This window comes from Choristoneura fumiferana, chromosome 19, assembly GCF_025370935.1.
Source record: "Choristoneura fumiferana chromosome 19, NRCan_CFum_1, whole genome shotgun sequence".
NCBI lineage: Eukaryota > Metazoa > Arthropoda > Insecta > Lepidoptera > Tortricidae > Choristoneura > Choristoneura fumiferana.
The window spans coordinates 8,133,710-8,161,139 of NC_133490.1; the positions used below are offsets into that span (position 1 = coordinate 8,133,710).

The 27,430-nt window shown below is 37.1% G+C and overlaps 2 protein-coding genes across 10 annotated transcripts in view; one reads left to right on the forward strand and one right to left on the reverse strand.

The window, feature by feature from the left end:
- The window catches only part of LOC141438656 (uncharacterized), an 81,267-nt gene extending 77,865 nt beyond the window's left edge, over positions 1-3,402 (reverse strand). For all 7 annotated transcript variants that reach the window (XM_074102532.1, XM_074102535.1, XM_074102533.1 and 4 more), the window contains exon 1: positions 2,937-3,402. In XM_074102532.1, the coding sequence (XP_073958633.1) occupies positions 2,937-2,963 (27 nt within the window). In that variant the 5' untranslated portion in view covers positions 2,964-3,402. The remainder of the gene's footprint in view (positions 1-2,936) is intronic.
- Positions 3,403-7,731: 4,329 nt separating this feature from the next.
- LOC141438657 (uncharacterized) overlaps positions 7,732-27,430 on the forward strand; it is a 50,706-nt gene continuing 31,007 nt past the window's right edge. Inside the window, exon 1 of one of the 3 annotated variants that reach the window (XM_074102537.1) lies at positions 7,732-8,024. Coding sequence is in view for 2 of the 3 variants with exons in the window: in XM_074102536.1 (XP_073958637.1) it covers positions 12,503-12,514 (12 nt within the window). In the remaining variant the exon portion in view is untranslated. Of the gene's footprint in view, positions 8,025-12,127; positions 12,515-27,430 lie in introns of those variants that run through there. The other 2 variants (XM_074102536.1, XM_074102538.1) reach the window with 2 other exon arrangements.

Below are 27,430 nucleotides of genomic sequence, written 5' to 3' on the forward strand. Positions count from 1 at the left end.
AGTTTCTGTCGGAAATTACGTGAAGTAATTTGTCGTCATCGTGGACATGAATAGAAATATACTCGTATTTTAAGTGAAGGTTAAGGCAAACATAAATATACCTTCTAACTTATCTCTTTAATCTTTTTCTAACTAGCTCGTACACGTTATGTTAAACGCAAATTTTTCATTTATAATTGTTTTCTTTCTTGTGCAATTTTGTCTTTTTTGAATAAATATTCTATTATTATTTATATATTTTACTAGCTGTTGCCAGCAACTCCGTCCGCGTAGTATTAGTTTATCGCTATCCCGCGGGAACTATGCAATTTTCCGGAATAAAAACTATCCCATGTCCTTCCACGGGACTCAAGCTATCTATTTATCAAATTTCATCTAAATTGGTTCAGCGGTTTAGACGTGATTGAGTAACAAGCATCCAAACATCCAAACATTTTCACATTAACCCCCTGTTTCACCGTCCATTGATTAAATTGAAATAAATATGTGAAATAGACAGATCCGTCAAATATATAGTGTATGTAAGGTTTCGTGGATGTCGTAAAAGGCGACTTAGGGAACTAATGTAAGAGCGGGCAGCGCTCTCTATTGCCAACTACGAACTAAGGACTCCAGACTTCGCGGTGTGGAAGGCAAGGGGAGACCACCACAGTTTTCCCAAGAAAATTGTCATGAAGGTTCACTACTGAATTGAAAATACAAACTGAAATATAGATGCACAGAAAAACCAGAAAAATAAGACCAGCTCTGGGAATCGAACCCAGGTCCTCGGTATTCCGTACCGCGTGCTATACCGCTACACCACTGCTGGTCAAAGATCGAAGTTCGATTCCCAGTGCTGGTCTTATTTTTCTGGTTTTTTTGTGCATCTATATTTCAGTTTGTATTTTCAATTTAGGTTTTACGGGATGATAAAAAATACAAAAAGATTCCAAAAACCAATCTTAGTTCACTACTGATCCTAAAGCGACCACCGCGATCACTCTGTCAAGCGTGGTGTAACTGTAGGTGCGCCTCTGAGGCTTCGATGATCAAATAAAAAGGAATTTAGAGGCACACGAACGTATAATTAATAATATCAAAAAGGAAAGTATTTATAATGAAATATGAGATTAGGAAAATAGAAGGTTATGAGTTTCGCGTAATAGATAGAGCTCTGTTCAGGACCGCGCCGCCGGAAGGAATGTCGCTCCGCTTCTCGACTGGCCTTCTGGGCAATTCAAATAACTTTGAATACGCTGCGCAGTTCCCACGCGCCGGTGTGCAGATGCTTAGACAGTATTGCCAACACGTGGAACCGACTGCGGCTAGGGGGGTAATGGTTTATCTGGACGCTACATAACAACTTACAAGAAGATACATTCCAGCGGCGTGAAGTGCACATTTTCGTTCAATAACCCAGAGACACTACGCTACTTAAGCAGCAGCACAAGGCTTTTTTTTTAACCCAGAGACAAGTGTGAATTTGGCACGTCTCCGGATGCGACACCTTTAAGCTAGGGTCTCCTGATCATAACATACAACGATACAGTATGCGGCATGCAGTGTCCGACACATAATCGTATGAAAAACCTCTAGAACGGTCTCTATTTTGTCACAGTATGCATCGGCAACGTTCGGTCCATGGGATTTAATTCTTCGAATGTCTAACTCCGCGAATGTCTACTTCCCCGAATATCAAATTCTGCGAATGTCTACCTTGCCGAATGTGTAATTTTGCGAATGTCTATCATTATTCATGCATTCGTGGAGACGAATGCCTAATTCCGTGAATGTCTACGTCCTCGAATGCGTAATTCTGCGAATGTCTACCTTCTCGAATGTGTATTTCCCCGAGTGTCTTATTTCACGATTGTATAACTCCCTGAATGTGTTATAGAAATAACACCTACTTTCACTATACGTCAGAATGAAGCACAAACCATTCCACTTGAGCTACTTAAATATCACAGCCAAAAAACCGTAGCTTCAGAGGACCAGTCAACAGGCGTGCATAAATATTCATTTCTAGGGCCTGTAGAATGCGTAAGATATTTTTGCACGCTCTACTGTGGCAGAAAATATTAATGCAGGTAACTATACGCAACCATTGCCATATTTGTGATCAGATCAGATACTGACGTCAAATGAAAATTGAGGCAATCCGATGGGAATTGGGTTGTTCCGGCGTCACGTTAATGATACCTTCACAATAATTCCATGGATTTATTTTATCATAGACTTGTTACTTTACCTTTTTATACCACTTTTCTTTTCTATACAAGCAGCCATCGATTTCTGGCTATCATCGTATTTCTAACCCGTGTTATGTTGATTGGTGCCAATACTTCGCTTAGGTAAGTAGCTAAATTTGCTTCGATCGCGTAAGTAACTTCTGTTCTGTATCAAATGCCAAAGACAACGTATAGAAACGCGAGGCAGTTAAAATACCGAGTTTGATGCTTGCTATTAGTAAAACAAAGGTATTCACTGTATACAATGCACATAATTATATGTTCATACTGGAATCCTTATCATAAAATCAGTTATAGGATACTTAAAACGAGACGGGGCTCTAGCCCCCGTCGGCAAGAAATATTGGAAAGGTGAAAAATTGTGCTGAATTCGAATTGTAATAGTTGTAGAAGATTACAGCTGTCTACTGTCAGAAAATTGAATTACAGCTCTCGTCCTGTAGCAAAAATTATATCATAAGCACATTTTGATTGATATTTTGAGTGAAGTGATTTAAAAATCAGTCCTCTGATGATTTTAAACATTTTCTCGCGACAAAACAGTTTTTTCGCGTGAAAAACCTGTAAATATCTTCGAATTATGTTCAGAAACAAGTGTAATCCATCAAAATTATTAGGTAAAGTTAGCAAGTATTATATAACAAATCCGACAGGGCACTGTCCTTGAATCGCTGAAACAAAGCGCCAGTGCGGCAAGCTTACCTGGGTAGGCGTCGTCTCAGTCGTCATGGCTTCTACGCTCGCAAATCTACTCTTCTTCTTCTTCTGACATCTACAGCAGCTCCCCAACGACAGCGTAAAACCTACCACCTAACTCCTCAAAGGCATAGCCTACAATATCGATTTTAAAGCGTCCCTGCACTACCGACCAATCGCTATACTTTAGCCCAAGTCCTCACTAACATATTTTTCTAAATTCAAATTCGAATCGTGACGCCTACAGCGAACGCGAATTGTCCGCCATTTTCGTAACGAAATACAATTCCATTTCCGCACTTGTTAAATAATATTTCGATTATTTTATATAAACACAAAGCAACGTTAAAAAGCCGTAAGCGTTAAATTAGCGCGATTTAAAGGTTGTTTTTAACGTTATTTTTACACAGTAAGTTGAAGCAAGTTGTTGCTTTACACAAGTACGGGGTGTACAAGAATTTCGCCGGCTTTCGTCGACAAGTGAGGGTGGGGTAGTGAGCTACTGCGGCTGCGCGGGGGTGTTTTATTGTGTGCGTGATATGCGTGTATGCTATTATCCCGGCCAGTGTAACCTGGTCTTTGTCCTATCCCCTCTTGAAATACCCTTTTGGATACGAAAGGGGACGTTTGCCAAAGCGCCACGGCTCAAGACAAAGTGGTTTTGATGAATGTATTCACAAACACAATCGATAATGCAGAACTCTCAGATGGTAGGAAATGTCAGACTGGCTGTCGGGCCTACCGCTTTTGGTATCGTTCCGCGACAGATATTGCCATTTCATTTATCGCTGACTAGCGTTTGCCCGGACTTAGCACGCGCAAAAAAAATTGGTCCCCCTCCTTGCTGATTTGTCATCGACACTACTGTGTGAACATACCCTTATTTCACCTCTATTGTTGATTTTCAAAAACAAATGAACAACATAGCTGAATTTAAGCTGTATTTAAGATTTCACATGTTTACTTTCAGAAGTTTCGGATTTCAGTAAAACACTTTAACCCCTTATTTCACCCCTTCCGGGGTTGAATTTCCAAAATCCCCTCTTTACTGCTCGCTTCCTGTTGAAAGAAATCGTGTGCAAAATTTCAAGCTCCTAAATAAGACCAGAAATTTGGGCTGTGCCTTGATAAATCGGTCAGTCAGTCAGTCATTCAGCCACTTCTTTTTCATAATTTTAATAAATTAACTTGCACTCATAAAAATAATCAATTTTTTATATTAATGTGAGTTAAATTGGTCCTGTTTTCAACATGGGGTATAAATCATAAATAATTTATTTGTTTGCATTCAATTAGTATGGGTACCTGGGTTTTTGCAGAAAATATTTTTCGCAAATGATTCATGTTGTATTATTGTAATTTTGTGAATAAATAAATGTCCCATCGTTTTTATATGGACCCATGTAGACGAACGTTTTTTTTTCTGAAACCGTAAACTATTCAGGATATATTTTAGGACTATAATACAATATTATACAAGGTTAGGTTAGGTTTGTTGTATAACAGTCTTGAAGTACTTACAGTTTAAAAACTTTCATTCATATGAATCATTTCATTTGGGAAACATATTTTCGGCGAAAAATTAGAAAAGCATTAGTATGGCTTAAACGGAAATTAAATCAGTCAAGCAATGAATTTCGTGTCTGGTAAGGACATACTCTACGAATAAATTATTCGTAGGACATACTTAATAACTAGGTCAAACATAAACTAATCTATTAGCGAATTGAACCATTGGGGTATTTACCTTCTTCAATATACACGCAAAATATCCACTTACATTAAGCACGATATCGTTTTAATGGAACTTTGGGACTATTATATAAATAAAAACGTTAAAAACTTCCAGGCTGTATTTTCATTGTTGATGTTTACCATAAAAAAATATTTTCGTTTTGTATTCTTTTACATGTTTCTCTTCTCACATCACACTATATTTTTTGTAAGATAGCGCAATTGTAGGCTTTGGTTACTTAATTTATTAAAAAGCAGAGAAAAAGACAATCTTTATTTTTATACTGGCAATGATCAGAGTTGGACTCGTACACCAAGGGCTCGCAAAAGGACGTTATTTTAAGATCAAAAATATCATATAGAGATAAATAAGTTTTTACAAATCATAATATTTTTGTTTGTTTATTTTTGTACAGTAAAAGTTATAAACTAATGTAGTTTTTCCTTTCTCCATATCTGTAACCAAAAATCTTTCTTATTCTTCAGATATTTAGCTGTAGTTTCGGAGAAGGGAACGCTAAAAGGCTCGGCGCACTTAACCTTGTAAAGATAACAACGTTCTTTTAGAAATTCAATCGCTCCGTAACCGCAGTGCTTTACCGCTCGGCTGGTTGTAAGAGAAATCATTATTTATAACAAATATTATTGCGCCTATTGCTTACCTTGTAATTTTCTCTCTGTGTAGGTACCTATTTTCTGTATCGCTTACTATTTGTAGTGTACAATAAAGTCATTGTATTGTATTATAGAAAAAAATAAGTTTTTATTAAACATTACATTTTTAATGCAAGCTTTTTTAACTGACTGTACTTTTTTGCTAACTACTTGCATTGTCATCCAACTTACATAAGTTTGCCAAATTTCAAGTCAATCCGACCACTGGAAGTGGTTCAAATGAACTTAAAAGATTTGATCCAAAACAGGGAAAGTTAAATAAGAGCTTGTTAATATTATAGTAGCTATATACGATCTGATATGGACCCAACCATCGTACGGAACCCCTTTCGTGCGAGTCTAATTCACACTTTTTATGATTGGTTTTTTGGAGTATTTTTGTATTTTTTATTTCAAGTACAAATTTGTTACTTTTACGGGTATCCCGTGAAACCATATCGCAAATACAAACTGAGACATGGATACACAGAAAAAACAGAAAAAGAGACCAGCACTGGGAATCGAACCCAGGTCCTCAGCAATCCGTGCTGCGTGCTACCCCTACACCACTCACACTTTTTAGTAAATACCTACCTGTAATTCAGTTACTAAAAAGTATCTTAAGTACTACCGCAACTACGAGATTAGTAGAGTTATTAATATACAACTCGTATTATTGTCAAATGTGGTATGTACCTAGGTATACCGCTCTAGATTTTGGCATCAAGATCAAACACTTTAACGTTAAGTCAATATACTGTAATGAACCGGTTTTATTTCTTTGTTTTATTATCACGCAGACACAAAAATAATTAGCAAAAGCACATAAATTATGTAGAAGACATAATAAATCAAAATCGGGTTGTATTGTGTTTTGTTTCTTCTGAACCAGTGACCGTAATGTCTAACGCCCGAGCGTTTGTGGTCATATTCAGCATCTCTTTCTACCCTCATCCTGTACCATATAACAGAAAGAAAAGTTAAAAACGATTATGATTATTGGTGTGTTAGACAATTAGGCCTCTAGTTTCATAATTGAAAAAAATGTAAGTGTTATAAAGTTGTTTCCAATAAAAATACCTAACTGTAGAGTCATGTGGGGTAAACGTACACTGTGGGTACGTGTACGCAATACAAGTGTACCCATATGTAATTAAGTACCAATATTTTAAGAGACGTTAAATTAGATCAAAACAATTAACTTTAAATATAAATTAAGAAAACATTTTATAAGATATTTTTGTTTTAATTTCCTGAACAAAATAAATATATTATCATTCCGCCCAAACATAATCAGCCTGTGCATTTGAGTGACAAGATATTTAACACTTTCTGTCAAGTGAAGCGTCGTTTGTCATAACCGTCAACGATTAGCGGGAAAACTTTTAGTAAGCATTGTGACTTTGACATTTATGTATCTAAGTGAAGTGGCCAGTTACTCGTGACAGTCAAGGCAGTCAAAGAAGTTTTAATCGCTTACTATTAATTATCTCATTAACATGGTGTTTTATGCAGTAAAGTTGATTCTCCAATTATCTCCAAAAAGTGACATAAACTTTTAAATATTTTATACTAAGTCTACTCCTAGAGACGAGTACTATCAGCTGTAAAGATATTGGTACCTAATTCGTTAGCACCTTATACTTATTTAAGTCCGAAATGTATGTGATTGCGTACACTTACCCAGTGCGTACGTTTACCCCACATGGCTCTAGTGGAAATTCGCCGAAGAATTAAAGCCACCGCCATAGCTCGAAGAATATGCAAGTTGAAGTGGCCATGGGCACACCGTTCGAAGAATAGATTACCGTTGGGGAAGAAAGGTCACCTAGCAACCATGTACCGGAAGACAAAGCGTTAGCAGGCCTCTCACTAGGTGGACTGACGACATCGCGAGAGTTGCGAGCAATCGGTGGATGCAAGTGGCGCCGTGTCGTTTATTGTAGCGTTCTAAACGGGAAGACCTTTGTTCAGCAGTGTACGTCTTCCGGTTGATGATGAATCTAAATTTAACACATAAGTACTAAAGTATGCTGCATTTTATTTGAAAAAAATCGTTATACAATTTCTAATCCTACGCGTCCAAAACCATGCATAAAAGTAGTACTTAATTAATTGTCTGCAGATACTTAGCAGCGTTCAATTTATTAAAACAAAACACCAACGCGTATACTTGGGCGATTACTCACTAACCAACCACCAGTTTTAAACAACACGAACCATTCATAAAAAGGTGACCGTTCCGCGTTCCAAAATTACAATTTAAAAAAACATCTGCACAACGTTATCGGGCGATCACTCGCTACTAGCATCGATTAATCGCAAGCGCATAGCTACCAATCGATTCATCCGCCGAACGCTGCAGCGGCACACCAAACAACACTGTTAAATTTAGCCAGTCGAAATCGCGATGTCAAAGATACCGTACGATAAAAGCGTTACGAATGTTTACGTTATTACACGGAAAACGATGTTTTTCGTCCGCGAGTTATTTTTATGAGTGAAAATCTGGCCTCTTCTGCCTGGAGAGTGTTGGCGTGCGGTCGTTGCGGCACTTTTCGAAATCGGAGCCCAGATTTGTTCGCTTAAAAGACATTATGCGCGATGATTGTTGACAGTGTTATTTAAACAGCGATAACGTGCTTGTGGTTGTGTTGAAGTGATTCGGATTTGTTTCACAGGCAGCAGAAAGCTTTGAGAATTAAGGTAAACTTTCACTTTTTTTTTTAATAAAATCAAATCTAATTACTGTCGCGATTATTCGATTGCAACTAACTTGAACGTGAACTTCAGATGTTTTGCAGAATCCGACAGTTTTAGCCCTTTCAGCGATAGACTCACATTTTAACGTGTCGTTGGCTGAGAAAATAGATATAGAATAGAAAAGCAATTAAATCTGCCCCTTTTTTAACGTCAGCATCGACGAGTTGCAAATCGCGTTACTTGTTTACAATAATCGAATGTTTACAATCGGTTCAATCATCGATAAACGCTGAAGCATGTCGACATCGACATTTTCCACACCATTTTATCTGAGCGGTCCGAATTGAAGTAATAAAGGGACAACGGAGGACCGTAAATTTTTACAGTCCACCTGTAGGTAGAAGGGTTGTCAAATAAAATACCTGGTCCTAATTGTGTTTACATGACATGACGATTTAACGGGCGTAAGGTTTTTATACGCACAGATTTTTCTACGAATGTTTTTATAATACAAAATGGGATGTGAATTTACAAACTCGTTATTTACATTAATTTAAACGTACATTCATTTAAAAAAATAACTTTTTCTTATAGTCGACAGTTGTTTATGATGTTACAGATGTTATTTCATTTGGCTATTTGAAAATTCTGCATGATTTTCGTATTTGAAGTTTGATTTTTTTTATACTTAAAAACAAAAGAAACCCTTAAAATTGTGACATTTGCCCAAAAAATCCAACTAAAGGTACCAAAATAACCGAAATAAAAAAGGTAAATATATAGTTCAAAAACAGGTGAATTTTACGCAATTTATAATTAAACCAACGTATCTAAAATCTGTCGATCCACACCAGGTTATCGATTTTCTTACCGGACATCTTAAGAATGAACTGAACTTTTTCGACACATAAATAAATAAAATAAATTAATAATTATCACGGGACACTTGACACCTATCGACCTAGTCCCAAAGTTAGCAAAGCTTGTGTTTTGAGTACTAGGCAACGGATAAACATACTTAAAGAGATAGATAAATTAATACTTAAATACACATTAAAAAGGGTTCTAAATTGTCGTAATCGTCACAAGTTCAAAATGGTGGCCGTTTTTCTGGATTTTTTCTAATACGGTATTAGACTCGTATATTGTATAATGTTTTATAAATTAAAACTACACAATGCCTGTTATCGAATAGAGAAACAATTTTTAAGCTACCTTTACAAATAACAAAGTTATAAAGTGTGAAATTCAAGATTAGACAGGGAAAGACATTTGCATGTGACGTCACACACAAGTAGCGCCATACTTTCCGCATAGAAAAAAGCGTTTGAGAAAGAGACAGGTATACATATTTTTCAAAACATCCATCTATATTTTCATAATAAGACATGGCAAACTCAAGAGTTGTCAAATACCGTATTATTAACAATTATTTAAAACTACCTGCACTACATCTACCTAATTGACTACATTTTATTTTGTTAGTGTTGTAATTTTTTGACTGACGCGAGTTTAGACTGGCAAGAAAAATCATGCAAGTTGCTTTACATTGCAGCGCTCGATTGACAACTACAAACTCGTTGGCTTGAAGGCCTCTTAATGTAATGCAACTTGCACGATTTTTCTCGCAAGTAGGTATAAACTCGGCTTTAGACTAGCCTTTACCTGCGGCTGCGCACACGTAAATCATTACATCTAGCAATTGAATTAAAATTCAGGGGTTCCGAAAAAAAACTTGTGAATTGCCAAAATCTGACATCCTGGTACAACATTACGTTGCATAAATACGTGTGTAATTTAATATGAGTCTCCTTGACCTTTTTATGCTGATACCGTGGTAATATTGGGATAAAAACCGCCAATGTGTTCCAAACGCTCAGTTATCTACACACCAAATTTCATCCAAATCATTTTAGCTGTTTTTAGCGCGAAGAGTAACAAACACACGCAAACACGCGCTCACAAACTTATTAATTAGTAGAATTAATTGCTTCTTATTATAAACGTCTCACTGGAGGGCACAGGCTTCTTCTTAAAACGAGAGGGCTTGCGCCGTAGTTCCCCCACGGGCCCAGTGCGGATTGGAAACTTCACACACACCGTTAAATCTCTTCGAATGTGTGTGAAGGTTTTCTCACGATGTTTTCCTTCACCGTAAAGCTCGTGGTAAATTTCGAATGAAATAACGCACATAAATTTTGAAAAACTCTGAGAGCCTGGGTTTGAACCTAAGATCCTAATTTTTGAGAAGACTGCTGATTTTTACCCGACTGCCCGAAGGAGGGTTATGTTTTTCGAGCGTATGTATGTATGTATGTGGGTATGTATGTCCATTTATTTGGTCCTCGCTGCAGCCTAAATGGCTGGACGGATTTTAACATATTAGGTCTCATTGGATTCGCCATATCATAACGTCGAAGTGACATACAGTTTAAATCGAAGTGAAGTTTAAATCGTGACCAGCTCAAAAATTCTTAGTAACGGGTCCCGACTGTTGAACTTTAAATTGGCTACTTAACAGAGTTCTAGACCACTAAACTTATTTTCTTCGTTTTAGTTGTTAAGGCAGTCGGGTTTTTGATTTTTTTAATTTAATGCTTTATAAAAGTAGGAAGTGATAATATATTCAAAATTATTCTGGCAAAAACTCACTTAGGGCTCTATTGTTTGTATATTTATTATTTCCGTACCATACGTTATCCATACGTTTGCAGTCTGCATACAAAGCGTTTCAATTAGATTGTCTTGACGCACTATCTTCCGATCGGCATATATTATTACTTATATACTGCATACATTAAAATTATACATGTCATTACGAATTTGCATGTATTTCTTAGCTTACTGGATAATGTATTGCAGTAGGTAATCTTTTTTATTTGTCAAAAAAGCTAATTATTAGGTAGTTATATCAAAGAACTGAGCCTTCTGTCTAAGTTAACAGAAATAGGACTAGGAATAGGTGGTAGGACCTTGTGCAAGGTCCGCCCGGATTGCTACCACCATCTTGCTCGTTAATCCTGCCGTGAAGCAGCAGTGCTTGCACTGTTGTGTTTCGGCGTGGAGAGTAAGACAGCCGGTGAAATTACTGGCACTTGAGGTATCCCATCTTAGGCCTCTAGGTTGGCAACGCATCTGCAATCCCCCTGGTGTTGCAGGTGTCTACGGGCGGTGGTGATCTCTTACCATCAGGAGACCCACTTGTTCGTTTGCCATCCAATCGAATAAAAAAAAAAAATTAAGAAAAACCCGGTGTATAATAAACATAGAACGTAACTGTTTGTTTTCTTGCTATCGTAGGTAAAGTGTATTGAGATTAAAGGTACAGATTCAAGTCGAAATCTACGTGAAACTGTCTTGCAGTTATAAAAACTCTAACGCGTTTTGTTTGCTTGGATAGTTAAGTATTTGATTAGTCTGATTTTACAAGCTTTTATTTAACACGCAATACATATTTGTATTTTAGCAAGTGGCCTTTTACTTTGCATCTTGCATTCCACCCACTTCCAGTGATCGGAAGGACTTGTTTCGTGCGGATATTGTTTTTTTTTACATCAAACCCGACCCGTGATTGACTCCTACCTCACCTGTGGGGCTACTACGAAACTCGCAAATCGAAGATCGAGTTTTGCACTTCGTGGTATAGGTCTAAAGTAAAGTTCAGACGAGGCCAAAGGTGTTAGTTGTCTCACTAGTTCAGTAACATCTTATTCACTCTAGCCTTGAAGACCCTTGAAAAAAGACCTCTTAGTTCGGATGACAATGTGAGTAAAATTAAAAGTATAGCCAGCAAACGAAGATTTTTAATTTAATTCAAGTAGAGGAATATAAAAATAAAGGTTTTATCATTTATTTAAACATAAAAAATAACACAGTAAACGTTCTGACTTTTAAGCAAATTAGCACAAACAATGACAAACTTTTGACACGATAAATTACCTACATTTATGAACTGTTTGATTACTAAAACATCTGGCGACTTTATGAATGACCAATGCTGATGAAAAAAACGTATGTGACATTGAACCATGATTCGAAGCAATCCGAGAAATATCCCAGTTTGTTACATTTCATTGAAGAAGTCGCATGTATTTATAATCTTATTTACAAGTTCCGCCGTTTTTAAACAGGCTTATTTTTTCTTACTAGCGTTTGTTTTTCAGTTCGTGAGCTTTGAGAAGTGCTAGTGACTCTCAAGATTTCTAATATTTGCATTTTTACTGACTGCTATTCGTTCATTAAAATAATTTAGTAAAAAACAAATGAATTAATTAGTTTAAGTCCAATAATCCTGCATTACTCGTTTTGCGTTTCGCGAGACTTGTCTTGGGTGACATATTATATGAAGTTGTGTTCGTTTATTACATTAATAACAACATTAGGAGTGGTGTAACAGGTCCTAAGTGTTTAAAAGGTTCCACATACTAACGTCGAGTTTCTTTCCTGCTTGCATTACCTGAGGAATTGCAGAACAGATCACCATGAGCGACGACGTAAGTAAAAATAAGTCTAAGTAAATATATAAGTAGTCTAGTTTTTTATAAAACATTTTATGTGACGCCTACTGCAAAGCTACAAGGGTCGGTTCGATTGCCCGTAGGGGTAGCTGATATGATAAAGTTGTATCTTTAAGCCGTCTGAAGAAACTTCATTTTTTTTAATTGCAAGGGACCATTAGTTTTAAGTTTTTCATACTATTTTTAACTTAATATCACTGTCATTATGTACTTATTACCAGATTATGGATTATGTAGACGACCGGATGGCCAAGTGGTTAGAGAACCTGACTACGAAGCTTGAGATCTCGGGTTTGATCCCCGATCGTTAGAATGTTCGTTTTTGGGTCTTTGATGTTTAATATGTATTTAAGTATGTAAATACATACTATTGATAAATATCAGTATAGTATGTTTATCCGTTGCCTAGTATCCATAGTAGAAGCTTTGCTTAGTTGGGGACTAGGTCCATTGGTGTTAAGTGTCCCGTGATATTTATTTATTCTATTATGCTTATTTTAAGTATTTAATTAATTCTCTTTCATGTTGACAAAGTTGATAATGGGGAATGGATGAAAAAGTTAGAATCGCTTGAAACTTTTTATATCAATAGGAATAACCTTTCTAATTAACAGGAAAAAATATCAGATTTTTAAGTAGCATCAATTAATTTTAAATAATGAAAGAGTTTTCTATACCGCCAAATTACGACAGTCTGGTCGGTTACGAGTTGTTCCATAGTCCAGAATAAAAAAACATTAAAAAAGAATTTATGTGTCTTTGACTCGATCGATTTGACAGGTGACACTCTTTACCGGGTCGAATAATACTGACTTGGAAATACCGACCCTGTTTTTCATGTACACGCCCATAGAAACTGACATGAGCTTCTATGGGGGTGTAGATGAAAAACGGTCGGTATTTCCATGATGGTATTATCCGAGCCGGTAAAGAGTGTCACCCGTCAAAACGATCGAGTCAAAGGTCAAAGACACATAACATTTTTATTCTGGACTATGGAATAACCCGTAACCGACCGGACCGACCGGACCGGTGTCGTAATTTGGCGGTAAAGAAAACTCTTTGATTTTATAAAATTAATTGTTGCTAATTTTTCTGTTAATCAGAAAGGTTTTCATCCATTCCCCATTGCACCAACAGCTTCAATCCGTTTCCTTCTTTTTATTTCCAAAAGTAGCCTGATAGAGATCTCTGTGTAGCGATAAGACCGCCCATGCTTACCGTTTTCTTTTCTTCATATACTACTGCACTAAATTGTTTAATACTGTGTACAATAGGTAAAAAGTCATTGTATTGTTATACTACTCTTCTGAGAAAAAAAGGATCTTGATATACAGACGGGCAACAAAGTGATCCTGTAAGGGTTCTTTTTCTCCTTTTTCAGTACGGAACCCTAAAAACAGACATAGAAAGACCAACGGATTTAAACGTTAGATGCGCAGTTTCCTTGATGGGAAGCTGTTAAAAAACAGACACAATCCGCAACGGTGGTAGTTTTTTTTTTTGACATTCATAAGTGCTTGTTATAGCCTAAATTGAATAAAGATATTTTGATTTGACTGACATATTAAATTACATTTATAAATTACTGTTTAACATACTTTTTCCTGACAATTAAAAAATATTCCATGCAGCCAAAGATTGTCATGATACGGATTCAATAGATAAACAACTATAAGCCGGTGATCTGCGCGTGATTCCCTAAATACTTAGCGAAAAATTACAGCAGCGTGGCGCTGTAACAGCTCTATTCTATCAGTTCGACATGACAAGTAAGGCAAATGTTGTTGCGAGGCGTTAAGTTGTAGCCAAAGACAGTATACAGCCAAGAAAATATTCACGTCACGCCACTACCTACAAGAAGAACACTACCAGATTTCATGACTCTAGACTTCACCAGTTGAGATTTCGGGATTTTATATTACTGTTTAATATTTTTAAATAGGATTATGCAGCGGAATTTTGATATACTTTTAAACGTTCTGTTAATAAAACCGCGTAACATCGAAGGGCCAAGTTCTCCCACTGTAAACAGGAAACCGTTACAGCAAAGTAAATATGCTATCGTATAATAATTCAGCCTTGGCTGTTCGCAGTTCTTAATAAATTACCAAGCTTGTTTATTTTAACTACGCTGAAATAGGCCAAGTTCTAGCTAAAAAATATTCGGAATATCATACCGATGTTATGATATCGGCCTTCGGGTTTTATTACGATTTCATTGGTTTACGCTCCGCGGCCGATTTTCTGCTTCGAAATTTTATTTGAAATTAAACTGTTGCCGTTGAGACGTAAACTAGAGTTGTTATTATCACCGCGACGAGTAGATTATTTAAGCTTGTTCGAAGAAAGACACTTTAACCACAGAATAGATTTCAAAACACCCTTGTTTCACAAGAGAAATATACCTCGTTGAGTTTCTTGCCGGATTCTTCTCAACAGAGGTTTTTCCGAACCGGTGGTAGATTTTTTTTTTGACATTCATAAGTGCTTGTTTTAGCCTAAATTGAATAAAAAAGATATTTTGACTTTGACTTTGACTTTGAATCAAAATGACAGTTTTCGCATACAATAACTGTCATTTGATTGTGATCGCAAGTGTCAGAAACGTTACACAATTGGCCCTCAGGATTCCAAATTATTTGCACACCAAATTTCATCTAAATCGGTTCGACTTGTTTAAGCGTGAAGAGGTAACAAACAGACCGAACGAGTTTTTTTTTAATTTATGATAATAAGTTTTATAGCCAAAAAACAGACATATACAGTGAGCGAAAACTTCGATAGTTTATCAGTCGCTAATCAATGGAAAGAAAGAGAGATTTTAGAGTTACGTGGGTGCACACTCACCGGGGTTCAGCTGAAAACCAGCGCTGCAGCCCTGGTTACAGGGCTACGGCACATGCTGAGCTGAATCCTTTTGGCACCACACTACAGCACAACGTGTCTAATTTTTCTCTCTTCTTCCATTTATTTGTTTACTGTGTTTTTGTCATACATCACAATGTAGTGTGTTTTTTAGTGTGATGTAGTGTGTTACTGAGACTCCGCTGTCTGTCCGTCCGTCCGTCCGTCTGTCACAGGGCTCTATCTCTTGAGTCGTAATAGTTAGACACTTGACATTTTCACAGATTATGTACCTATTATTACTAGCCGCTATAAAAACAAATACTAAAAACAGAATAAAATAAATGTTTAAGGGGGGCTCCCATACAGCAAACGTGATTGTTTTGCCGTTTTTTGCTCGATCGATATTAATAACGGCAACAGGTAGACGCTTGAAATATTCAAAGAATCTTTAGTTGTATAATCACTTTAAAATAAATAATTAAATTAAAATAAAATAAATATTTAAGGGGGGCACCCGTACAACAAACTTGATTTTTTGCCGTTTTTAGGGTCGTACCTCAAAAGGAAAAAACGGAACCCTTATAGGATCACTTTTTGTCCGTCTGTCTGTCTGTCTGTCAAGACCCTTTTTCTCGGGAACGCGTGGAGGTATCAAGCTAAAATTTATATCAAATACTGAGGTCTACTGTCTCTTGGAGCTGTGAAAAAATCAAACTTCTAAGCCAACGCAATCAAAGGATGCAACCGTTTATGCTGCAAATTTCCGTAAATTTTCAAAACTCGCAAGGGAATCAAAACCTACAGGGTACTTCCCGTGAACTCAGAATCTTGAAATTTGGTATGAAGGTAGCTATTATAACACAACCAACTAGAAAAGTCTGAAAATCTTGATTTTTCATGTCTGTCTGAAAATATCGATGACCAATATAATCTGACACCACACTGCGTACATTTTATTTAAGACTAGGGCTCTGCATACACTGGATGTATTAAATCACTCGGAAAAAGCGAGAAATATCTTCAAGTCACGATTCCTTTTACTTACATACCTATAAATGTGTACGGAACCCTCGGTGCGCGGGTCCAACTCGCACTTGCCCGGTTTTTTTGTTAATGTTTTTGTAATGATGAGCTCTGCGACTTCTTCAAATTTGTATTCCATTGTACAGTCGAAGTACCTAAGCGGAACCTTTGTGCTACTAATGTCATGTTGAGATTTCTTACGTCTGCCAAAGAAACTATATCGATATTCATTATGAAAAGGTTCCACCCTGGTACGCGATTCAGAGGGCCTACTCCGAAGTTCGAAAATTGAAGTTCGTATCGTACCATCCCTCTCACTCTCGTATTAAATAGTATAAGTGTCAGAGGGACCGAACGACACGAACTTCGATTTTCGAATTTCGTAGTAGCCCTGCGGTTTCACTGTACCTACGAGTACATGAATAAGTAGTGATTGAACATATTAGATATAAATAGGCGGTCTGTCTGATACGCTGTCGCAATCGCATGTCAAGGGCGTCGGGAATAGCCGGCCCTAATCCGACGCGCTGCTTTCCTCGCGTTTGTACAGTCGCCACCAGATATTTCGGAGCGGCAAAGGTAGTCAAAAATATCGGAGCATGCACTCTATTCTCAAGGCATTAGAGTTCATGCTCCGATATTTTTGAAAATACAAACTGAGACATGGATGCACAGAAAAACCAGAAAAAGAGACCAGCACTGGGAATCGAACCCAGGTCCTCAGCGATCCGTGCTGCGTGCTATAACCCCTACACCACTGCTGGACAGGAATCTAGTCACGAATTTTTCCTATGCATACATATCTCAGGTTGCTTATTTCTACTATGCTACTTAAGCAGCAGCACTAGCGACATCTATGTTTCGTCGACAGACGTCACATTCTTTCGGAACTAACCGCGATATTTTTGATTACCTTGACTGTTTCGAAATATCTGATAGCGACTGTACGGTGGGTGTCTAGGTGTATTCGGGGGTTGATCTTGATTCGCCTTCATGACTAATATGACCCTTGCTAAAAATTACCAATTGCTTATCCGGCTATCTCTACACACAGGTATGAAACTGGAAAGTTTTTTTTTACTTTATTTGTCTGCGCAGAATTCGTTTATCGCTATCCCGCGGGAACTATGCAATTTTCCGGGATAAAAACTATCCGATGACCTTCTTCGGGACACAGACTCTTTGTATACCGCACACACACAAACATCACGCCTGTATTCCCAAATGGGGTAGGCAGAGCACACGAAACGTTACCGCTTCGGAGCCACTTTTAGCAATTTTAGGTTTAAAGTTTGTCACAAATGGTACAATAGTGACAGGTTGCTAGCCTGTCGCCTACGGTACCGAATTTCATTTAAATCGGTTCAACGGTTTAGACGAGATGAGGTAGAAAACAAACAAACAGACTTAAGACTTACAAACTTTCGCATTTATTTATAATATTAGCGGGATGAAACTTTTAAGATGTCAGTTCCCACAGGCCCTATCTATAAAAATAATAATATAATAACCAAGCGATGTATCTTATAAACTAATCTAAACCATACCACTGGAACCCCTACCATAGACCGGCAAACCTAAATACACATGGATTCTCTAATAAATACACAAATAAATACCTACCACAAGCATGTCTACTCACTTATTAAAAAATCCATTCTACAAATCTAGCAGCCTATGACCAGGGCTCCGACAATATGGCTTAGAAAACGCTAACATTTAAGAAATTAACTTCCTAAACTAAAAATACACACACTGAACCGATCGTGATAAAATATTATATAAGTGTTATTTGTGTCTGTTGTTAATATTGTTATAATTGTTATTAAGTAGTTGATATAATATTAATGCTTTATTATAAGTAACCTGCAATGGTTTCTCGGTGTATTGGTTCGCTGTGATGCCGTGTAAACAAATTGAATAATAACTAAATAATATAAGGAGATAATTTGAGACCCTAAGAAAGACAGGTTTTTTATCAAACAGCTGGCAAACGAGCAAGCAGGTCACCTGATGGTAAGTGATCACCGCCTCGCCGCGACACCTACAGACCTACAGCATTATTAGGACTGGGGTGCGTTGCCGGCCTTGCAATAGACGATACACTCGCCTTTTGAAGGTACCTAAATCATAGCTAGATGGAAAAAGCCCAGCAGTGAGTCCATTCCATATTTTACACGTGCGTGCGTGTGGGTGTAGGATAGTTTTCATCTCGGAAAATTGTACTTATAAAGTTGCCGCGGGCGCGTCAGAAATGAATTTTCGAAGGTAAAGTCGCGGTCAGTGGTGGTCACGCGGCAACTGTATTTTCAACCCTTATACCTGGTATGACGCGGGGCATTTAATTTGACTGATTGTATACAAGTTGGTCCCTATAACAGGAGCAAGAAATTAAATCACAGCTTCCACTCTTAATCTTTTTTTTTTAATCTTTATTTATTATGGAACTTTGATCAAACGATAATGAACATGTCAGTTCCCAAAGGCCTTAACTATAAAAACACCACAACAGCTATTAGATTTAAATGAGTAACAACTCGTGCCAAGAGGGACTGACATGTCCTCCAAACCATACCACCGGATCCCCTGCCACAGGGTGGCAAACCTGCGCACGGATTCTTTTACACAGAACTCGGAACAAATGTCTACCACAAATCTGTCTACTCACTTATCTAAAAATCCGTATACAAACTCTTAATCTTGAGCTAATTTAGTTCTACCTACTCGTACAACTTTTGAAAATAACTTGTATTATGATTTTTATTATAGTTTAAAGTTTAATTGGACAAGCAATGTATTGCGAGAATACCATATTTGTTTGGAATAAGCATAATGATAAAATAACATATTTTTTTAAAGTTGCAGAACTAAAGTAGTTTTGAGTAGCAGAACCTGTGTTTTCATTTTTTGCTCCTGTTACAGGGCCCACCCGGTATTTATCTGAACTTTTTGTTATTTATTTTAAATTTTGTAACTTGACATACCCCACCCCACCCCTTGCCTTTGCCCCTTGGCCACCTGGCCGTAGACGTACGTCATGGTTAAGAAACCTTAGAGACTGGTTCGGAATGAGTACCAGGTCCCTCTTTCGAGCGGCAGTCTCTAAAGTACGGATAGCCTTAATGATCGCCGACCTCCGATAGCAGAGCGCACCGGAAGAAGAAGAAGAACTTGACATGATTATTAAAATCCCCTAAGAAGTATATAGGATAGTTTTTACCCACACAGATGCGTATAAACAAATTCTACGTAGAAGAAGTCGCGGGTCATAGCTAGTTTTATTACAAAGATAAACAAGCCTATTAAATGCGTTATTAGAACTTGCGAAACCCAATATCTGTATAGAAAAGAAAAGCAAGTGATAAATTCCACCACTAAGCCGGCCATTCATGCTTGGAATCGAATCCAGGTCGGCTGAATGTCAGGCAGAGGTTAATCTAGTAGCAAGCAGCTGTCAGGGAGACGGTTATAGCACTAATATATAATGTTAAATGCTGCACATCGTCGGACAAGCGGTTGTGTAATTAGAAACTAGAAATAAGAAAGTATCCTTTGTATCGTTGCAATTGTTAAGAAGTGGACTGTAAAGCCTATTGGCTTAACAATTAAAGGAGTGATAGTCGATAAAAACTTAATAGGTTGATTCGACAGACGTAAGCAGGCGGTATACGTCCAAGTGCAGGGAACAGGCCTCTTCCCAGAATGAGTAGACTTGGACAGCAGTTCCCATGCGGGCCTGTATTGCGTTGTATAACAGAACTCTTTATTGTACCTACATACAAACACATGAAATTAACAGATAACAGGATAATAAGACCGACAAAGGTGAATTTATACCTTAAAGGGATCTCTTCCAGTTAACCTTTGCACGATAGTTAGTTTTGTCAAGAACATTTTCCGAGTGGCGCCAAGCCATTTCTCAAGTTTACACGTCACGCTTTTATCTCCGCGCGTTAAAATTTACTTTAAGTAAAATTATAAATATCGTTCAACAAGGTCACCGTGACATCAAGGCAGCCGTGGTGGCTTAATAGTTGGACCTATGGCTTCTCAAGCAGAGGATCGTGGGTTCACCCCGACTCGCACCTCTGAGTTTTCAAAATTCATGTGCGAAGTTACATTTGAAAACCACAAGCTTTACAGTGAATGAAAATATCGCGGGGAAACCTGCACAAACCTGCGAAGCAATTCGATGGTGTATGTAAAGTTTCCAATCCGCACTGGATTCACGTGGAAATTACGGCCCAAGCCGTCTCATTCGAGAATAATTTGTACGCCTAACGGCAAAACATAGAGACTTCTCCCTTAAATCATAAAAATCTCTGTAACTTACCTATGTTAAACAAATAAATCATTCATTCAACCATTCATTCATCAGTTTTCCACGAGGGCAAAGCCCCGGTTAGTTTTGTCAAGAACATTTTCCAAGCGGCGCCAAACCATTCACGTTACACGTCACGCTTCGCTCCACGCGTTAAAATTTACTATAAAATTATAAATATCGTTCAACAAGCTCATTGTTAGACCGGAACTTATAGCGTCACGCTGAAAACATTCACTCACGAGGCACCGACGTCACTGTCTAGAATAATGCTAGTAATCATACTAATACCTGATTACGGATGATTTATGTCGGTACATCCCTAGGAGTAGCAAAAATATCGATGTGGATGGCGAAGCTTACATCGAAACTTTGAAAGTTTTGTGCCATAACTTTTACATTTATTTTTATTACTTATTACATAGAACGTAGGCAATCGAGATTTGCTCGCTTTTTTTTGTTAACTTGTGTTTTTTATTAAGAAAAACGTAGACTAAATGAATATAGAAAAAAAAAACGTCCGACCTAAATAGATTTGAACTCTAGACCTCCAGTTTACAAGTCTACCACACCGATGACAGAACTATCGAAATTACCGATCTTACTGCGCGAAAATTTTCACCACAAAAAATATACTTAATATATTTAGAAAAAAACACGCTTTTTTCCCAGAGATAAAATCAAGATAGATTGTTAGCCCCAGGATAGAGAGATCCCCGATGTAAATAAATAAATAAATATACAAGCATTGCTCATTTAGAGATATAAAATAAAAATCAAAACGATTTTATTTATCGATATTATTATTTTAAGATCGATATTATCGAACGATCGATAAATTGCATCCCTAGACAAATGCAGCAGTAAACGTTACGAGCCTCTCGATGGAAGATTATTCAGCACGAGCGGCGCAAAGAACTTGTCGAATCGGACTCGCGCACGGAGGGTTCCATAATGTATTTCGTTGTACAGGTCGATTCACTAGAGCTGGCACGAATGAATCGAATAAGTGAATGATAATGTCTATGTGTGCATCACAAAATTGTTAAATCCAGGATGAGTCAATCATTACTAGGAATTAGTAGTATTTATTGTAAATGCAAAAGTATTAAATATATAAGTCAGTCTGTTACCTGTTCGCACTTAAACCGCTGAACCGATTTAAATGAAATTTTGAAAGATATGATTGTTTATACCTCGGAAAATTGCATAGTTTCCGATAACGATAAACGAATTTTTCATAGACGGAGACGCGGGTAAATGCTTATAAGTGATAATCGTGATTTAGACGGTATTGTCCGCCCAATCAAAATAACCGCCTAAATGCATTGTAGCCTACTTGCATAAGGCGGCAAAGGGTCGGCGACGAAAGGGTTAATTTTGTTGATGAATTGATTTAAGATACGATTTTTTTTTCAAACTAATGTCTCCTTGATAACACAAGAATGTACATAAGCCCAGCATTTATTTTATGTGCCAGTAAACATGGCAAATCGTTTGGCTCCATTACTCAACGATACTCAAAAGATGTAAGACGCCGTTTTAAAATACGTTTTAGTGTGTAATTAAAGAAGTTTTTAGAGGCGTTTAAAGTTGCCGTAAAACTCGATGAAGGTTTAGAAAAAGACAGGTTAGGGTCCTGTTAGTCATTAAAAGTTTTTAATAACTGCACCCTGGAGCTACGTGAACTTATAAAGAAAAACGACCAAGTGCGAGTCGAGTTCGCGCAGCAAGGATTCCGTACAAATTTCTAGGTATCTTTGAATACTCAGTGTTCGGGCCCCTCTCCTAAGCAAATTGACGCAGTGTGGGGTTATTCTATAAGATTATTGGCACAGACAGAGATAAAAAATTAAGATTTTCAGACTTTTATTATTGATTGGGTTATAAGAGCTACCTTTTCACCCATTTTCAAGTTTCTACTCGTAGGACGGACAACCGGAAGTACCCTATAATGTTTTTCCATTACGGCAATTTGTACACACCCTTTTTGTAATGACTTATAAGATGATCTAGGTGCATGCCTGCATCTTTACAAGCTGCAAGCTGTTTTAGCGTGTTGAATCAACAATTAAATACACCTACTCACAGAACTTCACATTTATAAAATTTTAGTAGGATACATACCTACATTAACGAACTTTGTGCGACTATATACCTAAAAGTACGGCAGAGCCACATACAAGTATTTCCCTTATTAAACTAAACACGACCTCATACAAGTTACTGGAATAATTTAAGTTGATATAAAGCTGAAAAATAAAACGAAAAAAAAAAATAAAAAACAAAAATAGACAAAAGAAATTAGAAAAAACAAATAAGAAAGACATGAGCGAATGAAATGTTCATTCCATCTCTTTTAGAAAAAATAAAATTGAGTACGAACTTTTTATAGCAATCGTGGCACGTCCATAATGTCGGATTTCTCTGTGTAAACGACAATCTAAAACGTCCATCAAAATCCATTTTTTTAAGATATTATAAAAAATCTTCGTCAAAGTTTAAGAACTTAATCCATATCTCCCAGTCTATTTTCAGAGACCTTTTATTAAAATCTTACAACTTTAAAATAATCCCAAATTAATATTATAAATCTCTTTCACGCCAAAAACGGCTAAACGGATTTAGATGATACTTGCGAAGCCGCGGGTCAATTCTAAATAAAATAAAATGCTTTCATATTCATTCTCCGTTGGCACCACCGTCAGCTGAGCATAAGTTTATATGGATTAAGTCTAAAGAAAGGGACATCGTCTCGCTCCGTCTATTTTCTACGTCCTTAGAATAGACGCTCGCGGGTGACCCCGCTCGGCGCCAATATAATATGTTTCGTCGAACTGGGGGATTATTCTGAACATAATAGGGTGAACATTAACTGTTTTGCTAATATAGTGACATCGTTAGAAAAAAACCGGCCATGTACGAATAGACTCGCGCACTTTGATGTGATATGAAAAAAATAATTCTACGAAAACTTCTACTAGGTACCGTCAACCTAACCTAACCACTGCTGAATTAAGTACCTACATATTTTGAATAAATTTTACAATTCCTTGTATATTTTTACGCATCTGTATCTCTCATGAAGACTGCGATATAATCAGAGCTAAAAGAAAAAACGTATCACCATATCGTTTGTATCACCAAAGCCTATTCGCAAAACAACATGCGAGTTTACACGCGCTACTATTACAGTAAGAGTTATTCTGGAAACCAAACGCTGGAATATCCGCTAATTGGAGCGCCTGAGATCCGTTTGGCTCTTTTTCAAACATTATTTATATTTTGTACTATTAAACATAATTTTCGTCTGACCTAATTGTTAGGTGTAAACCAAAGTGATGTTTAATTTTGACAGCGATGTCTGTCCTACTGAGATCTAAAACCATAGATAAGGATTGGGCTATAGTTGCATCATTTTAGCATTTCGTATCTCTGTCACGTAGTATAGGTACTCGTATCTCAAAACTATAAACGGCATCATTTTCAGAAATGTTGTATCAGCAGAGAGAAACATTGAAAGCAGGAGATTCGAAAACGTGGCGACATCATTTGCGGAAAGGATTACGCACGACAAAACTTCTATTTATTTTTAACTGACTTCAAAAAATGGAGGAGGGTCTATGTTCGACTGTATGTATTATTTTTTAAGTTATTCGCTCATACAGTATTATAATGATATATTTACAAGAAAACAAGTTTTAGATTTTAAATTTACGGTTTGATAAGTATCTTTAAATCACTTTTTTATGTAATCGTCACAAAGTAATAATAACTGTGTCGATATTCTGTTGGATGAACGTTGTTTGTAGCTATTCTAAAACGAATACACGATAACTATGGTTTCATGAAATGGAATCCTAATGAGCAAAATTTTCCGAACTTGACCCAGCAAATCAAAGTCCATCCTGGACATAAACACATAAAAGTACGGACGGACAGACGGCCTTGCCTCGCCTTACGATGCTCGTAACCCATTATGATAAACAAACACCGTGCTAGAAAATTATGAGTTGATGTAAGTAATATTGCGATCCGCGCGCGTGTGGTAGGAAATGGCTGCGTGGAATTTTGACGCTGTCACAAGTAGTATAAGCCTCCCCCATCCCACTTACCACTAATAACAATAACAAAAAACAAAAAAAACTAATATTATAAATGCAAAAGTTTGTAAGTCTGTTTGTTTGTTACTTCATCACAACTAAACCATTGAACCGATTTAGATGATAATCGGGATACAGGTAGTTTGAATCCCGGAGAAGAACATAGGATAGTTTTTATCCCGAAAAATTGCAAAGTTCCCGCGATAAACAAGTTTTACGCGGACGGAGTCGCGGGTAACGGCTAGTAGTGTTTCCCCCTACACATTATAAGTATGTAGTTGTCCAACAGTGGACGTCCTACGGCTGATATGATGATGATGATGATGATGAAGTAGTATTCTAACAGAACCTCGCCGCTATCTCCGCTACTGCGAAACTTCCCCAAAGAATTCCATAATATTCCATAAAACCGAAAAATGAGAAAATTAAAAAAAAAGTGGAATTATGCCCTTGTTCTACCGAAGTTACGTTATGTTGATAACATACAACGTGCGAGGTTCGAGGAACCAAACTTTGTGACGGACGTGGCAAAAGTGATGTAAGTATAATTTCGCACGTGAATTTCGGAAAACTCAGACGGTGACCAACGGCTTTTTTATCTCAAATGAAAAAGACGGAACCCTGATAATCTATACCTAAATAAAAATGCCGTATTAACTATGTTTTAAATTTCGCATCCTACTGAATTCCATGAATCCTGAATTTTTCTGATTTTTTACAGGTAAATAATACCCCTGGTGTTGCAGATGTTTATGGGCGGTGGTGATCTTTTACCATCAGGAGACCCACTTGCTCGTTTGCCATCCAGTCGAATAAAAAAAAAAAATAAATAAACTAAGTAGTTTCGTAGGTGTGTTTGCCGACTGCTAAAATAATATTGACATGAAATAAATACCAGATACCTTGTTTCAGCGTGGTGTTTAGACTGCAGTGAAGTGCAATTTAAAGAACTGAGAACATTTGAAAATGCTCTCTGAATAGAATTCTATTCTCTGAGTTATAAAGTTTCTTGCGTCCCGATCAGCAACTTTATAAATTGTGTACCTCCCTAGCCATTGTACGCGACTACATATCGTACGGAAAAACTACCATTTTCGCAAATGAAAACTCGCTTATTTTAATTTTACTAACACCTTGATTCATTTGAAGTTTTGGTTCCGTTATTTATAAAGCTTTAATGCGAATAATATTTTGTATTTGTGTCTAAAATTTAAGATTTTCATGTTATAAATAAAAGGTAACTACAGTATTTTTATAATTTATCACAAATCTGACAATACCTTCCGCAACGTGAGAATGAGGATGTTAAATCTCAAACATGTCTAAGTGGAAAGTTTGCAAAGTACACACATTAAACATTTTCCATCGATAATGGGCTTGGTGATGCGTTATTTTGAAAGCTTTTTAACATTGATGTATTAGATCCGACAAGTCGCTGAATAAACACGCAACACGCTTTTAATTTTCTATTGTTTTTTGTCTTGTTCATTTCATCACTTATCATCTCACCATTCATCAATTCTTGTAAATCAACGAATGCGACCCTGACACATACTAAACTTAATGAAATATTTCATTTTACATCCACAATCCACATGCAATATTTCCATTCACATTCATATTTAGCCTGGTATGTATTCGTTGTGATTGCAATAAATCGTCAAAGTGCAACGCAAAGATTAAATCAGAGCAGACGCGAAACTACTTACCTTTAAGTACCTACGAGTACTAAATAAATAAATAAAATAAATAAATATCACGGGACAATTCACACCAATTGACCTAGTCCCAAAGTAAGCTTAGCAAAGCTTGTGTTATGGGTACTAAGCAACGGATAAATATAATTATATAGATATAGATACATACTTAAATACATATTAAACACCCAAGACCCGAGAACAAACATTCGTATTTTTCATACAAATATCTGCCCCGACACGGGAATCGAACCCGGGACCTCAAGCTTCGTAGTCAGGTTCTCTAACCACTAGGCCATCTGGTCGAAAGTTTCTTTCGAGGCTCGTCTTTTTACAAGCTTTATTTAGTTTCACCTGTCCCGTTGTCTGTTTGTCTGTCTGTTGCAAGTTAAATTTGACCAACTTCCAGTAGTCAAAATACCATAACGGGACTTATCACGCTACAGTTGTACCTACGTTACAGTTGCCGTGGTCACGAGTAGACCCACCCGAGTCTACTCGTGACCACGGCAACTGTAACGTCACCGAAACGTCGAGGTAAATATTACTCGTGTAAAAATAGCGTGATAAGTCCCGTTATCGTATTTTGACTATGAGTGAGAATCACGAAAGTTTGCAACTTCCAGTAGTCAGATTGACTTGAAATTTGGAATACTTATGTAAATCGCGTGACAATACAATAATCTAGTAATGACATCCAGTAGTCCAGCCAGGATCGTCTCCGCAGGACGGAACTCTTCAACGGTTAATAGCATCGACTTGAAATTTGGTATGAAAATGTAGTTTGGGTGACAATGCAAGTACAGTCAACAAAAGTATAGTCAGCATAAAAAGCTTGTATTAAAAATGTTTTTTTTATGGTTAGGTTATTGTTCATTCATAAATCCGTCATCTAATG